The following is a 14673-nucleotide window of genomic DNA, read 5'->3' on the forward strand; positions in this document are numbered from 1 at the left end:
TGGTGCGTTTGTTATGTAATTGTGCAGATTATCATCCATTTTTTGCGGGTATAGAGAGAGCTACATACGTATATGTAATTCAATATCAAGTTTTCTGCCAAGACGACTAACTAGCTAAGATAGTTGACAACCACGGTAATTAATTAAGTATTTATTTATAAGGACTAAGGTCATAACTCATAAGTTAAGTTTTAATTTTAAAGTTTTAATTTTCAAAATAAAATGAGTCTAAGTCAATTTTATATTTTTTTTTTTTAAAAAAAAAATAATACATACAAAGAAAAAAGAAACACAACTTAATGAGACAAATAAAAGAGTAGGTTAGCATGCATGAAGACGTTAATTAGTTGCAGTCTCAATCCTGAACAATACTGGCTAAATATAATAACTTTGCATCTACCATCTATTAATACATACTGTATAAAGCTTGGATTGATTTGATAGCTAATGTCAATTTTGTAACCACCTAATACGGAGTATAATTATTTTGTATGTAGCAATCAGCGTTTTCCAGCTTTCCACCATCTATGGACTTTGGAATGTTACGAGTTTATGACGCTTTTTATAAAAGTAGTCATCCCACCTTTATAAAGGTTAGTCACTCTAAATCTCATAAAAGTCAAGTTTTCAAAAGATAAGATGTGTAATAATAACATCACTCGAGGATATTATTGAAAAAATTGGTGCATCAAGTATGATAGGTTTTAATAAAATAATCCGTATTAGATACTTGTATATTTTCCTTCTTGTCTTAAATAAATATGTTTACATCATTATCCAATATTATATGCTACAAATTTAGAGGAATTTCACAATCTAATTTTATTATATTATCCCAAGTCCCCACCAATTAAAATTGCTCAATTTAAATGCCTAAATAATATAACACCAAAAAAATATATTATTAAATTGGTATTTCAATTTTGAGGAAGCCCATTATTTTACGTGGAAAGAAAATGAACCATATAACAATTTAAAAAAGTAAAGGCCATGCAAAAACGTCGGCATCTAATTAATAAATATAACAAGGACTAAAGCTTAAAGAAAAGAGAATATTTGTCAATGTACTCTAAGTTCTGATTGTTAGAGCAGTAACTAAGATAAGGATGGTCAGCCTTCGATTATACTTGTATACATGGCTGAGTAGTTGAGTGTGGCCATCTGCCTATCTTGATTGGATATATGAAGATGATCAATTATTATTAGTGTATACAGGTGGCTTCGGACTATTTCAGATTAGGCTCAACCAGACTAGATAAGACCAAGTCAGAGAATTAGGGCATATACATATCCTAAACAATAGAACTAGGTGAGGTGCGTGGTTGTCACTTGTGAGTGGGTCTAACTATTAAGCTAGTCTAGGTCATTGACCAAGCTAAAGTTTGTACTTATAAGCACTTCAAAAATTAGTTGAACGATCATGAACATTGAATGGTTTGTGATTAATGCCCTATAGGCTATAAACTTCTCTTATCATGTATTTCATTCATTATTTTTTGATTGCAACATAGAAAGTGTGATATTTTAAGACTAGAGATATAGAAAGAAAAAGAAAAAGAAAAAAAAAAGGAAAAATGAGCGATATTTATTAAAGATAATCATTAGCCACAAGATAAAAAAAATAATTCATGGAGACAAATATTTATATTCCCCGCCCAAAATTAATCTCACATATTGAGAGACATTTAACAAGGTAGAACTATTCTAATGTCTTTGAAAACAGTAATGCCAGGCATTTGAGGTGGAGAGATAAGCCGATGCTAAATCAATACAACAGACGTACATTTACGAGGCCATATCTCAAAGCAAAGGAGGTACGGGAAGGGTTTCCATTCGACCTTGCTATGCAACTCGAGTATTTGGGTGAGCCTGTACGATGGTTATAACGAAATTTATAAGATAGTATCTGACAAAAATATGTTGATCAAAGAGTAACAAAGCATACAGCTGATATGTGCTTCAGAGATTACATTCCTTAAAAAATGACTCCCTCTATAGTATCCAGTGACAATGAAAATTAGAACTTTGACACTTGATAATCCTTATCTAATAACATTTGAGCTAATAAAATTAATACACCATCCAACAAGGAAATGCCTGAATCACAAAGGCAGTATAAACCAGAGGCTATTCCGAAAAAGATAATGCTGAAAGTCCCAACTCTACACCATTTAAATTCTGCTCAAGCGTCAAAAAACTTCATATAGACACAAATTAATAAGATTACAAAAACCAGCATGTACATAGAAAACACATTCCAAAGGTAGCTTAAATATGACAGTAGAGGACTAGCGAATAGTGGTACATGTAGCACATACAGTGGGTTATATCAATCATCCTTGCACTCCTTTGTAGGTCTCGCCTCAAATCCACCACCTTCTCTATGCTCTAGAGAATAAGGCATGTGAGTCCCAAGAATTTTGTCCCACATAACAAAGAAAGGCTGCGAGAAGTTGTACTTGCTTCCATAAAGCTGATGATGCACATCATGATATGCGGAATTGTTACTGAACAAGATATGGAACAGGTTACCCGGTAGCCAAAGACCACAGTGATCGTCCACTGTTTTGATGGTTGCGAAGGAAAAGAAGAAAATGGAGGTCCTTGGTGACATCCCAGATACGAGAAATGACAAGGCCCCACCAATAGTATCAAGAATAAGCCCCTCTAAAGGATGGTTGTAAAGAGCCCCATAAGCATAAGGGACAACAAGCCGGTGATGCTGGGAATGGATATGTCGGTACAAGAATTTGTTGTGATGCATGTATCGGTGCATGAAATACTGCCAGGTATCCAAGACCATCATGGCAGTTACAAATTGGCATACAAGAACAAATATAGAAGTTTTTTGATTTTTTGCAGCCTCTACAGCACTTCCCGTTACCTACATACGAGCATTTCGAGTCAGCAATCAAGAGATTCAAAATGGGTAAAAACGCTAAATACTCATGATAGGAGCTCAGCAAAACCTGAATAACTGAAAGATTGGTAGGGGGGTCACTAAGTTATTCATTTACCATAGAAAAAGACAGAATATACACATGCTACTGCCTACAAACACTTACTGAGGAACTGTCACAGAAGACCCACAGAAATGACTTATTTCTAAACTGTAAAGCATCAAATAGTTGTAGAAAACAAGCTTTTGGAACCTAGCAAATGGATATACATTATAACAGGAAAACACGGGTTGCCTCTCAAGAAACTTTTGGAACCTAGCAAATGGAAGCAACACGCTACAAAGGGGTGTTTGGTTTGATGTAGATGTTTTCATGGAAAATGATTTTCCCTCATTTTCCTTTGTTTGGTTTAAGAAAGGGGTGGTAAACAATTTTCCTAATGGTGGTAAACTACATTTTCAAAGGTAGAAAATATTTTCCTTTTAAAAAGATGAGAAGCTCAGAAGCTACATTTTCCTCCCTCTTCCTTACCTCCTTTATACTATTTTATCATCCATCCTCAGCTTTCCAATCCTATTTTCAATTTCTCTGACTTTTCTGGTAAGGAAACAAATAAAAGGAAAATTAATTTGCAATTGTAGTTTTCCTTGAAAACATATTCTCCATGAAAAATCATTTTTCATTGAAAATGTTTTACGTCAAACCACACGGAGCCTAAGTGCAAAACATGGGTTGGCAGGTTGCCACTCAACAATAAATTCAAACAGCAGCCCAATAGAGAAATTAAAAGTAAGGCAGTATAAAAAAAAAAAAAAAAAAAAAAAAAAAAAAAAAGTCTATGTACACATAAGCAACAGCTTAACAATCAGAATCGTTGCTGAAAGGCCATAAGCAATTAGCCAACATGTAATAACAATTGACCCTTATTGCGTAACATCTGCAATGCAGACAAATGAATTAAGACCAACAAAACCAACAGCAAGACCTTAAATACAGTCCTTTAAATAGCGTCATTCTGACACATCTTTGAAGACCTATGAACATCAACTGCCCATGCAGAGACATCTGATTAACATACATAGCCAATTTAGGCTACAATGCCAAGGCAACTTGGGCCCACAAACAAAAGCAAGGCTCTAAATAAACAAAGAATCAACTTGTCATTTAGTTGACGACAATTAATTCTCAAGCAACCCTGTCCCAATTCACTTGATGAATTAACTAATCCCAAAAGTAAATGTAGAATTACCTTCTAGCCTCAATAGCCTTAGACCCCTCTTATGGTATGGATCCTTGGTATCAGGTGAGAAATCACATCTATGTGTTTAACATTGGTGATTTTTGGACCTAAATACCAAAAAACAAGTGACAACAGCCTTAGGTCTCTTTTGGTGGCTCCTGGTATCCAGTACCAAATTGGGAAAATAAACCCCCTCAGATCCTAGTCTCAAACTTCACTGCCAGCGCTCCTCCCCCTCCACGCCTCTCCTTCAACTCTTCTCTTGCAGCGGCATCTCTCCCTCACTGCCTCTGTATCTCCTTTCCCTCCACCCGTGTTCTCCTTCCCCTATGGAGTCTCTACTACTAGGAAAAGGTGTAATAATGTAGATCAATTAGATTATCTACACCTCTTCAAATGTAGGTATGGATGGTCAATTTTGGCTACCAGGTTTGGGACTGGTGGTCAATCAAAGGTGCAGATCAAAGAGGTTGATGTCCTTGATGAAGAGATTGAACATCATGGTAGTAATTATTGTTGGCAGCAGTGGTATTGGAAGGGAACTAAAGGGTGAAGGTCACGTAGCAGAGCTGTTATGGTGGTTTGGCGGTGAGGGTTGTATTGCTGGTGATTGTATTTATGGTGTTCTGCCTCTTAACTTATTTAATTCCACAGTGAAGCCATGCGGGTTTGGAAAAAACCCACAAATCCCATGGGATCTGGAACCTTAAAGTTTGCAGGTAAAGAGGGTTGGCCCCTCACACCGATTTGGATGATTCCATATCTGTAGATGATACCTGAAACTTGTGAACCAAACACATGCTTATAGGATTTTCCGCGTATTTCTCATCCAGGGTTATTCATTGAAAGATTTATTACATAATTATTTTTTAAAATAAAAGATTTTTCATTTCCAAATATAAGATATGCAAAAAGAAAACCAAGTATTACCAGATCTAACACACTCAACACACACCAAAAATTCCAAATTGGTGGAACCATGGAAGAATTACATATACTGTATAAAATAAGTACAGACTATAGACTTTGAAACATCAATAAGAACAAGATCTGATTTCTCAAGTACAGGGCTGACATTAAAAAAATTACTTTTATGAAAAGACTAATCAAATGAATTCACTGCACATGATCAGACTACAACAGCTTTGATCAGACCGCAAAAGAAGGTGCTCAATTAGTCAAATTAGAGGTTTGAGGTGTGGGGCAAACACAACATACACTAGCACAAGATTCAAGGTTTCAAATGGTTATTTATCACCTCATAAGATTATTTTTACAAGGAAACACATAATTTCTATTACATTGAAAGATTTAGGTTTCTTCTACTTCAATCAAAAAGTGCAAAACAGAATTAATAGATTTGGGTCACATGTGTAATTAATGCACTGAGGTACTGAGGTGTGTGCCTCAGCCCATGGCCCCATGCTGTGCAACAGTCAGTAGCTCAGCATAATATATTGAAGCAAGATTTTTAACCAGATGGACATCATGACACGCTATGGTATCTCAGTTTCATACTCAGACACTCAAGAAGAATCAAAATTGTAAGCATTGGTTCATGATGGAGTCTTAAAAGAGTAACTGACTGAACCAACAATCGCATGTTGAAATTAAATGGATGTCCCGAGTATCATGAGAGACGATAACATTTCCACATGCTCACATACAAGAGACTGACAATTCTTGTACACCATAATAGTTAAGCCACATGTTAAGAGAACAACAAAGCCTAGTGTAGTGTTTTTTCCTAATCCACGGTGCGATTTAACACACCAAATGGGTACGCAGAACGCAATTCACTACTTAATTATGTTGAATTAGTCCAAAAAATTCCATTATACCAGTATGTGTAATATCCAATATAATCGTGTTCCCAATACCAAAAATCGCCCACATGAGGGGGGGATTGGGTAACACTACCAAAGCCACATAATCGCATAAAAAGAGTTATAATATTTACCAAACAGTTGAATAAGTTATATGCCAAATCTCATAATGGCATAAATTGATTCTATTCCATAGAGGCAGAGAACAGTACAGCAAAATATGACCATTTATATCTACCATATGTCCATATACACTTTAATACTCCAATCAAAAACATCTACGATTAGTCAGACACTATGCCAGATTGCCAGCATCATTGGGTGATGCCTTTATATTAAGAGGCAAAGAACAAGGCCTCAAATTCAAGGTGTAAGGTGAGGGTGAGGCAAGTGTGTACCTGTCACAAACTAAAGACACTATATTTTGCAGCAGTGGTTATAGAACATTTATTTCATTTATACTAAAAACATATACATTAATACTATGCCCTCCGTCCCTAAAAAGCCAAATGTATTGCCCATTTTTAACAGAATTGTCTGGTGAAAGTCATTGGTTAGTGAAGATTTAATAAAGAAGCTTTTGCTTTATACTTCCATTGTTCCATATTCCTACTTGCAACATAGCACTTAAGCAAGCATTTTAAGGAAGAGAATTGATGGTGTAAACGAGCATATCAATTAAAATAATTGAAGCTCAAGCAACTGAAGCAAGATGGATACTATATGCTATCGATGTTAAATTTATTTTGATTAATTTGATCGTTTAAACCCTCAAATCTCTTCCTTAAAATGTATGTCAAAGTGATACATTGCAAGTATTATGTTACTGAGGAAGTATTAGTTCTATTAATGCGAGAGGAAGTGAAGCAAAATTTTAAATTAAATAAATAAAAGAGGAAAAAATGGGATTTAGGTTACTCTTTATTACATTGAGTGGACCCAGCATCCCAAACCACAAAAAGAAGAGGGCATTCCTTTTGGAACCGACTAAAGTGGAAATATGACTAACTCTTTTCAGGATGAAGGGAGTATCTTATTACATTTTTATTCAATTTTTCATAAGCTTAACATGGAGAGGAGCCAAACTTAAGTGATGGGTTTTGGTCACATGAGTTGTTTGGGAAGATTAAGGTGCCTGCCTCTTCCCATGTGATGTTGACATGCTTAATTGAAGTAAGGACATTGCAGTGTGACTATGGTATGTGTCTCACTGTTAAACTCATTCATTTCATAAAAATTGCAAGATGATACGTCAAGTGTCAATATTCGTGTTAGAGTAATCAAGAAAAGAAAAGCTCAAGTATCACAGGAGACACTAAACGTTCCCATAAACTCCAGGACAAGAATACTACTACTGTTGTTTTCTTTTCCTACTTGTTCCACTTTGACACTGTTCACATATCCTACTTGACCATATTACTTTTACTAATATTTACAACAATAATTCATTACGTAAAGATGTTATTGCCTTTGTCGGACAGAGGTAATAAACTACTCTTTTTCATTAATCAGTACTCATAAACTACATAAGAGGCTATTCTGTATTCAAGACATCATTAAAGAATCTGATAGAGGAAACAAACTACTCTGTATTCATATACATAAAAGCTATAAGTTTTGTCACAAGGACCTATGTATAGCTTGGTACAAAGTAACATGATTCCATTATTACACAAAATGGTAAGCTACAATGCAAACAACATAAACTTATCTTCTTAATGAGAACAACTGTTTTCTTCTCAAATCCGCAGGTAGGGGCTAGCAAAATTGGAACTTTCACCAAAAGTTTATCCCTCTTACCAACAACAATGTCAATCATGTTGTGGTTGCACATTTTTTTTCCCTCAAGCGATATAGAACTACTTCCAATTTCATGTGCATCATTACTAATAAGCTAGCAGTAACAATCTACAACTTCCCCTGATATCCTAAATTAACATCTACTCTACTTGCCAAAAGTTATTGTGCCTGTTTCATTGGAAGTTAGGGAAGTATAATCTATAAGCTTCATTATCTTTTCATATATCAGTTTTAAACCAGATTATTGAGCTGTCATTTTCCCATAAAAGAGGGAACAACATTTTGTACTTGGAACTTCACAAGGAATCCTCTTCACAAGGCTTTTACCCAAATATCACATCTCCTAAAAACCCAAATATCAGACCTCCTAAAAAATGTCCTCAGTACAGAGCTTATTCTAAATTATCACTTCTCTTGGAAAATAAATACTTTTCTCATATCAATAAGCCATAATTTCTTAAAGGGGAATTTCTCTATCTCCAAATGTGAAAGTTCTAAAATTAAGCTCAACTAAACGATAAAATGATATCAAACACTCCTCTGAAGACAATTTTTGCCACTCAAATTCCAATAAAACACCAACTCGACGAAGATAGAACAAAAAGATCCTTCTATTTTTCAGTCAAGACAAACTATAGCCACCATTGACCACATTTCAAACACACTTCACAGTGTACACTTATAGTCTTAACTAAAATTTTTGTCAATTGCAACACTTTGACAATAAAAATCAATAATTTCACAAATTACTCAGATACAACAGAAAGCATTATCATGCAATTAAACAATAATAGAAAGTTCCCATTCAAATTAAACTTGATTTCATCATTATAAGCTCAAACCCCACTCCAAATTAACCAATTAAATTCAAAATTAGCAGTTAATACCAGAAAAATATCACTATAATCAAAATTAATTTACTGAAAAAAACACAATCAAACCCACAAATCAATCACTAAACACTGAAAAATCACGAAACCCAGATCAAAATTGAGGCGAAAACAAAGATCAAAACGACTAACCGCGAAAAGTATGATAGCAACAACAGCTTGAACAGTCTGTTGAAGAAGAACACCCTTAACAACAGTAGATTTCGAGACCAAATTCTTCTCATCTTCATCCTTTCTCGAATGCAAACGATAATTATCAAAAGAACCAAACATCAAATAAATCCCAGAGTATACCCAATACACAATAATCGGTGCAAATGTCCCCAATATCTCATCGGAAACCTCAAATTCAGCACCCATCATCTTCATCCTTTTTCTCAAAAATGAAGAAGAAATTTAAAAAATCTTCAAAAATCTGGAAAAAATCGCATACCCAGAAAATAATTAATGTCGATTAATGCAAAAATTAATGGGTAATTATGATCTGACCCAGATATTACGACGGGTGAAGGAGACAGGGCTTGGAATTATGAAGCTGGATCAAATGATTTGACTGGAAAAAAGGGAATTATAATTTGTGGAATTTGATTCCAGAGAGAGTAGGAGAGAGAAAGTCAGCCACGATAAAAGGTGAAAGAGATGAGTTGCTGGTAGTTAGGGTTTTATAATTAAATTGGGGAAAAATCAAATAGGGGAAGAGTCAATGAACATATAAAGTACCTAGCCAGATCGAACTGTCAATACTATATGGACGGTATATGCGAACTCTGTATGTTTGTACGGAGTAATCGTAGGTCAATAATTACACAAGGTACAAAGTAATAAAAATCAAAAAGTGAAGAAATCAATGAAAATATAACGTATAATAAAGTCCCGTTTACTTCACCTTAATTTTAAGTAAACTGAAATTATTTTTTAATTTTCTATTATATTTCTTCTTTACACTTACTAAATTTCACTGAAGTGATATGATTTTTAATGAAGTGAAATTATTTTTATTAATGTTTTTTTCAAGGTAAAGTGAACACTTCGAACAGGGCCTGGAACATAATTGCCGATATTATATTGATGGAATATGCATATAGAGTATGTCGGTAGGTAATACATCGATAATCAATTGATACAATTAATTTGAAAATTAGAATAGAGAGCTAATGAGATATTTGTTTCTAGAAACTGTGGTTTTGTATGGTTGGTATTGGTATTATTATGATAAGAAATAGTGGTAAATTAATCTAGAGGTTAATAAATTGAATAATATTCAAAGATGTAAGGCGGAGAATATTTGGGGCTTGAATAATTTGATTATGTTGTCGTAATTGACTGGGTTAGTTTTGGTTGAAAGGTATTGCCATTTGCCAGTAACTTGGGGCATCACGTAAGGAGTACATAATTGTACGCAATACACTACATGTGAATATGTGAGTGTTGTAATGGTGACATACTGACATTGCTACTGCTGAAATTTACTAGTACTAGTACCTCCCTACTAGTCTCTAGTTGTCATACTCCATATTTGACTTAACTCAACAAGAAATAATCTCGGGTTTAATTTTGTGCTAAAACATTCGGGTTTTTTAATTAAAGATAATGATACTTGTATACAAGTACCTACTCTGTATATAGATGAAGATGGCACTATCGATCCAACACCAATCAAGGACATCACAATATGAGCAAGAATTAGGCATGACATGACGGACTATTGTGTGGCAAGTTGTAAATTGAGCTTAGACTGTGTTATTTCAGAAAAAGCATGACAAAACACGATAGAATAAGTTAAATTTAGCTTAGGCACCACACAAAGGCATGTGGGCTTTGATCCTTGGCGATGTTTAGGAATTTCCACACCTCACGACATGACATGTAGCTAGTGGGCCTAGTCATGGGCCAAACTTAGTCAAATACAAGGCACACAAGCCCGACACACAAGTTGTTGATTAGCAACTTCTTGTATCTTATAAGAAGTGTTACTTCCTAAAAATTTATCAATCGTACAACTTCTCGTGTCCCACTTTCTAGGAAATTTCCATTTTCCATGTATTGTTATGTCAACTAAACAAATATTATGTTGCACTATAGTACGCACATGTTAGTATGTGGTATTTATTAATATCAGTTAAACTTACACAAGTTTGATATTTTGAATTTTTACTTTGAAACAAACCTAACACAATCTCATGAAACAATTCTTTTCTTCTGTAATTCACTGAATACAATCAACATTTTCTTAAGTTAGCCGCTTTAATTTTTTTGTTTGTTGAGGGAATTGTGGATTTAATTTTTAATATCAATGTAATAACAACTCTTTAGTCTATAAGCACAACATTAAAAGAGTATTTGAGTCCAAACTAGATCTACTAATCAGATTCAGACTGCAATTGTCTGGTAATAAAACATGATTTTCCTTGAATTAAAACATGAGCTGTATGTAATTGTTTATGCTTTGGCTGTTAGTATAGTGGATTCTTTTATAAATGATATAAACCTGTGGAAAGCTCCAATATCAATGATTGAACCACTGTCAACCAGTAATAAACTCTACATGATTTGATAACATATCAGAATCTAGCACATGCATAACATTCACTAAAAATGGATTCACCCATAATTTCTTAATTAACTTATAGAAAACAATCTTATCTATACAGATTTATAAAAAAGAATAGAAGAACCTGATGTTGCTTAGGCTCATGTATGTTGACTGGCAGATGAATAATTTTATTATTATATCAGCTCTGTCATGTTAAATACTTAATTTTATATGTTCTGTACATTGTAACATGAAAGTTCAGAAACAATTACACCTTTGGTAGAAGTGGATGATAAATCAGAATCATATAGCAGATAGAAACTGAATCCTCGCCTCTTCGAACAGAAAACAGGTGTTATGAGCAACTTCAAATTCTAAAATCTTGACACCGGACAAAATTGTGTACATAGCTATGTAACCTTCAAATCCTGAGTATCATGAGCTATCGTTGGAAAGTTCAAGCGGGCTTGCTTTGTCCGCTTGGTAGTAACTGAAAAGGAATGTATGAAACAGTCAAGAAAAAGAAACATCATAATCGAGCTAGATTGTTCATCTTTCATAGCATTAGAATCTGAAATCATACCCTCTTTATCTTTTATCTGGTTAATTGATGAAACCACAGTTGATTTCCACTCCTCATAATCATGTTTCTCCATTCTCTTTCGTTTCTTGTAGCTTGAAGGCTGCAAGTAATATTAATGATAAATTAGACACATTACCAGGTACTGATTTAGAAGTAATAACTTTTCCGAGGTCAACATATTAAATTTCTACTAGATATACTGTGTGATAGCTCTGAAGCAGCCAACGTGGCATCTATTGTAAATTTAAGAGATCCATTTAGACATAATAGAGAATATTTTAGTTAACCACATTACATTAAAAGATTGGCTTTTACTAGATTGGTGAAATGTAGAAAAGATTAATTGCTTCAGTAGTTCGGTGCATGAGTCCTTTCACATGCTCATTATGATGTTTAATATACAGAGCTGCGGAAGTTAACTCAGGTACAATTAACATCCACCTAGAAGAGTGTGTGTGTGTGTGTTGTTGGGGGGGGGGGGGGGGGGGTGTGCTATTTAGCTATTCAAGTAAATTCACATTATACAAAAATCAAAATCCCAAGGATCAAAACTGATCAACAGAATCATGTTTTATACTTATGTAGCAAGGGACTTAGGTGAGTTTGTGGAATGCCTCGGGTGGTCTGAAGAACTTATTAAAACACAGAGTACCTCTCCACAAATCCAAATAACTATTATCAGCTTGGGTTCTCGCACAATCTAATATTCTATGCTAATTGGAATTGTGTACACTAGTAGTCCTTGTATTAGTACACTAGTGAAACACAATCTAATATTCTATGCTTTTTCAATTTAATTCTCTCTGTGTCAAAGCCCATGATGAAATATCGAGGACCCAACAAAGGCACTTGAGGTGGTGAATTGAACAGTCCAAGTAACATAGCTAGTGCGATGTGGTTAGCTCTTGACTATATCTGTAACTTGATCTATATGTAAAAAGTACAAAAATTATTCAAAAGTACCTCATTGTCCTCATCAGAGGTATATCCACCATCATCATATCCTCTTTTTTCAGGAAACGCATCCAATAGTTCTGTTAGTGGCAAAATATCAGAGCAATTCAGTTTAGTAAACCAAATAACGAGTATTAAGAATCATCAAAAGAATAACTGAGTTTGTACCTCGGTTCCCTTTTACTTCTTTGGGGTCTTTTTTCTCTTTCAAGACTCCAAAAACATCATGACATAGGTCCTTCATCGAATTAGAAACCTACAATTGAATCTTCAACTATTAGTACACCCAAAACAAAGCAAGTTAAAAAAAGATTTCAAGGATGTTCAAATACACAATAGTGCTTACACTAGAAAATTCTGATTCTGAAGTGCCACAAAGCTCGATCAACTTAACTTTGTCAGCTTTAAGCTGTCAAAGAAAAACAAGATACAATTAGCAACGATTGCTCAAAGAAAACCAAACGCTCACATTACACTTATAGCACCGAAATGGGCTTGAACAAGAAGTGCATACCTTATGCTTCTTAGCACATAGATAAAATGCCACTGCCATAAACACGGGTCTACTGAAATCAGTGCTACTTCGCCTACTAACTGGGAGTGAAGCAAAGAATCGGGCTTTGTACCTAATAGTAATATCAACAAAGCACCACAATTAAAACTCTCAAACACAACAATTTATACATATTTTTACACACCCTAATTTGACAACCTATGAGAACCTCATCTACATAAATACCAAAATTATCAATTCAAACTATACTCGAACAAGAAAACATCCCATTGAGGCATTTTATCAAACATTTGATGGGCAAATCAATAAAGTTCGTGAATCCTCAAATTCTCATTAAACCCAACAATTTTTCATTCACACAAACAACATTTTTCTGGAAAGAACACTAAAATACTTACATTTTCAATCCTTTCTGCACAAAAGGGATAATCCTAACGCATCCAAATTGAATTGCCAATTCTCTCACATCCAAATTATTCCTAAACAAAATGAAATCAAATTCGTTAAACCCCAAAACATCCAATCAAATCATAGAATAAATCAAATGTAAAAGAAACCCACTTGACATCAAGAACATTCTGCAAAGAATTAAACGATCTGGTGTAAGCTTTCTCTGACATCCCACTCAATTTAATCGCACTTTGCCGATCAAATATAACTTCATATCTACAAACAATCCAATCCAATAAATAATCAATCCAATTAACAAAAATCAAAAATTGATTATGGGGATAATAATTGGAGGAAAACCCACTTGTTGGCGGCAATTTCTAAGCAAATGATAGCCTTGCAAATCTCACCCTGAACATTAAAAAAACTGGGTTTCAACAATCTTAAAACTTATTAGATGATACTAAAGAAAGAAATGCGAAAATGAGGAGATATAACATACGATGCCGAGAGCAGATGAATCGAACTTGACATCGGAGAGGCGGCGGAACTCAGCAGCTTTACGAACGACAGGCTTGTTACCGGCAAGGTCTAGCTTCTTTGCTATATCAGTGATGTCCATTGATCGATCGAATCGATTATTAATAACAAATGATAATTAGGGTTTGAATTTTGTAAAGAGGGTTGATTGTTGAAAGAGGAGAGAGAAAATGAGGAATGAAGGAGGTTGAAGGAGAAGGGTAAATAGAGGTAAAGATGGCGGGAATGAAAGCATTGTCTTTTGAGTTTTGAAATTTTTAGTTGGCGGGTGTTTAGTGGCGGGAGACTACGCCAAGCTATAAGCCTATATAAGTTGGGAGTTGGACTAGGTTGTAATTTGAAAGATGGAGGGGGTGGGTGAGCCCATGTGTTAATGGGGCAGTGGATTAGTGGGATAGGAGGACGGTTTAGAGTGCGGTCTAGACACCAAATTTGGTAAGCGGTTTACTTTGGAATTTTTACCAAATTGTGGTTTGTGGTCTACATATTGTTTTAAACTAAAT

The 14673-nt window shown here is 34.6% G+C and overlaps 2 protein-coding genes across 2 annotated transcripts; both read right to left on the reverse strand.

Moving 5' to 3' along the window:
- Nucleotides 1-1907: 1907 nt before the first annotated feature.
- Nucleotides 1908-9330, reverse strand: LOC145582658 (sphinganine C4-monooxygenase 1-like). The gene is made up of 2 exons (XM_081639645.1): nt 8789-9330; nt 1908-2884 (listed from the first exon to the last, which is right to left on the reverse strand). Exons 1-2 carry the CDS (start codon nt 9023-9025, stop codon nt 2330-2332), a joined length of 792 nt encoding a protein of 263 aa, XP_081495771.1. The 5' UTR covers nt 9026-9330; the 3' UTR covers nt 1908-2329.
- A 1928-nt stretch (nt 9331-11258) lies between these two features.
- LOC145581534 (origin of replication complex subunit 6-like) lies at nt 11259-14318 on the reverse strand. Its single transcript, XM_081638538.1, has 10 exons — nt 14133-14318; nt 13995-14041; nt 13802-13906; nt 13639-13719; nt 13241-13352; nt 13073-13135; nt 12895-12982; nt 12736-12806; nt 11773-11872; nt 11259-11679 (listed from the first exon to the last, which is right to left on the reverse strand). Exons 1-10 carry the CDS (start codon nt 14250-14252, stop codon nt 11600-11602), a joined length of 867 nt encoding a protein of 288 aa, XP_081494664.1. The 5' UTR covers nt 14253-14318; the 3' UTR covers nt 11259-11599.
- Between the last annotated feature and the right edge of the window lie 355 nt (nt 14319-14673).

This window comes from Chenopodium album, chromosome 15, assembly GCF_948465745.1.
Source record: "Chenopodium album chromosome 15, dcCheAlbu1.1, whole genome shotgun sequence".
Classification (NCBI taxonomy): domain Eukaryota; kingdom Viridiplantae; phylum Streptophyta; class Magnoliopsida; order Caryophyllales; family Amaranthaceae; genus Chenopodium; species Chenopodium album.

Bases quoted from the DNA above. Each gene is read 5' to 3' on its own strand.
- LOC145582658 (XM_081639645.1), bottom strand. From the start codon at position 9,025: ATGAAGATGATGGGTGCTGAATTTGAGGTTTCCGATGAGATATTGGGG. The intron at 2,885-8,788 runs GTTAGTCGTTTT...GCTCGTATGTAG, and splicing joins TTGCTATCATACTTTTCGCG to GTAACGGGAAGTGCTGTAGA.
- LOC145581534 (XM_081638538.1), bottom strand. From the start codon at position 14,252: ATGGACATCACTGATATAGCAAAGAAGCTAGACCTTGCCGGTAACAAG. The intron at 13,353-13,638 runs GTAAGTATTTTA...TATTACTATTAG, and splicing joins GTGCAGAAAGGATTGAAAAT to GTACAAAGCCCGATTCTTTG. The intron at 12,983-13,072 runs GTAAGCACTATT...ATTCAATTGTAG, and splicing joins CAGAATCAGAATTTTCTAGT to GTTTCTAATTCGATGAAGGA.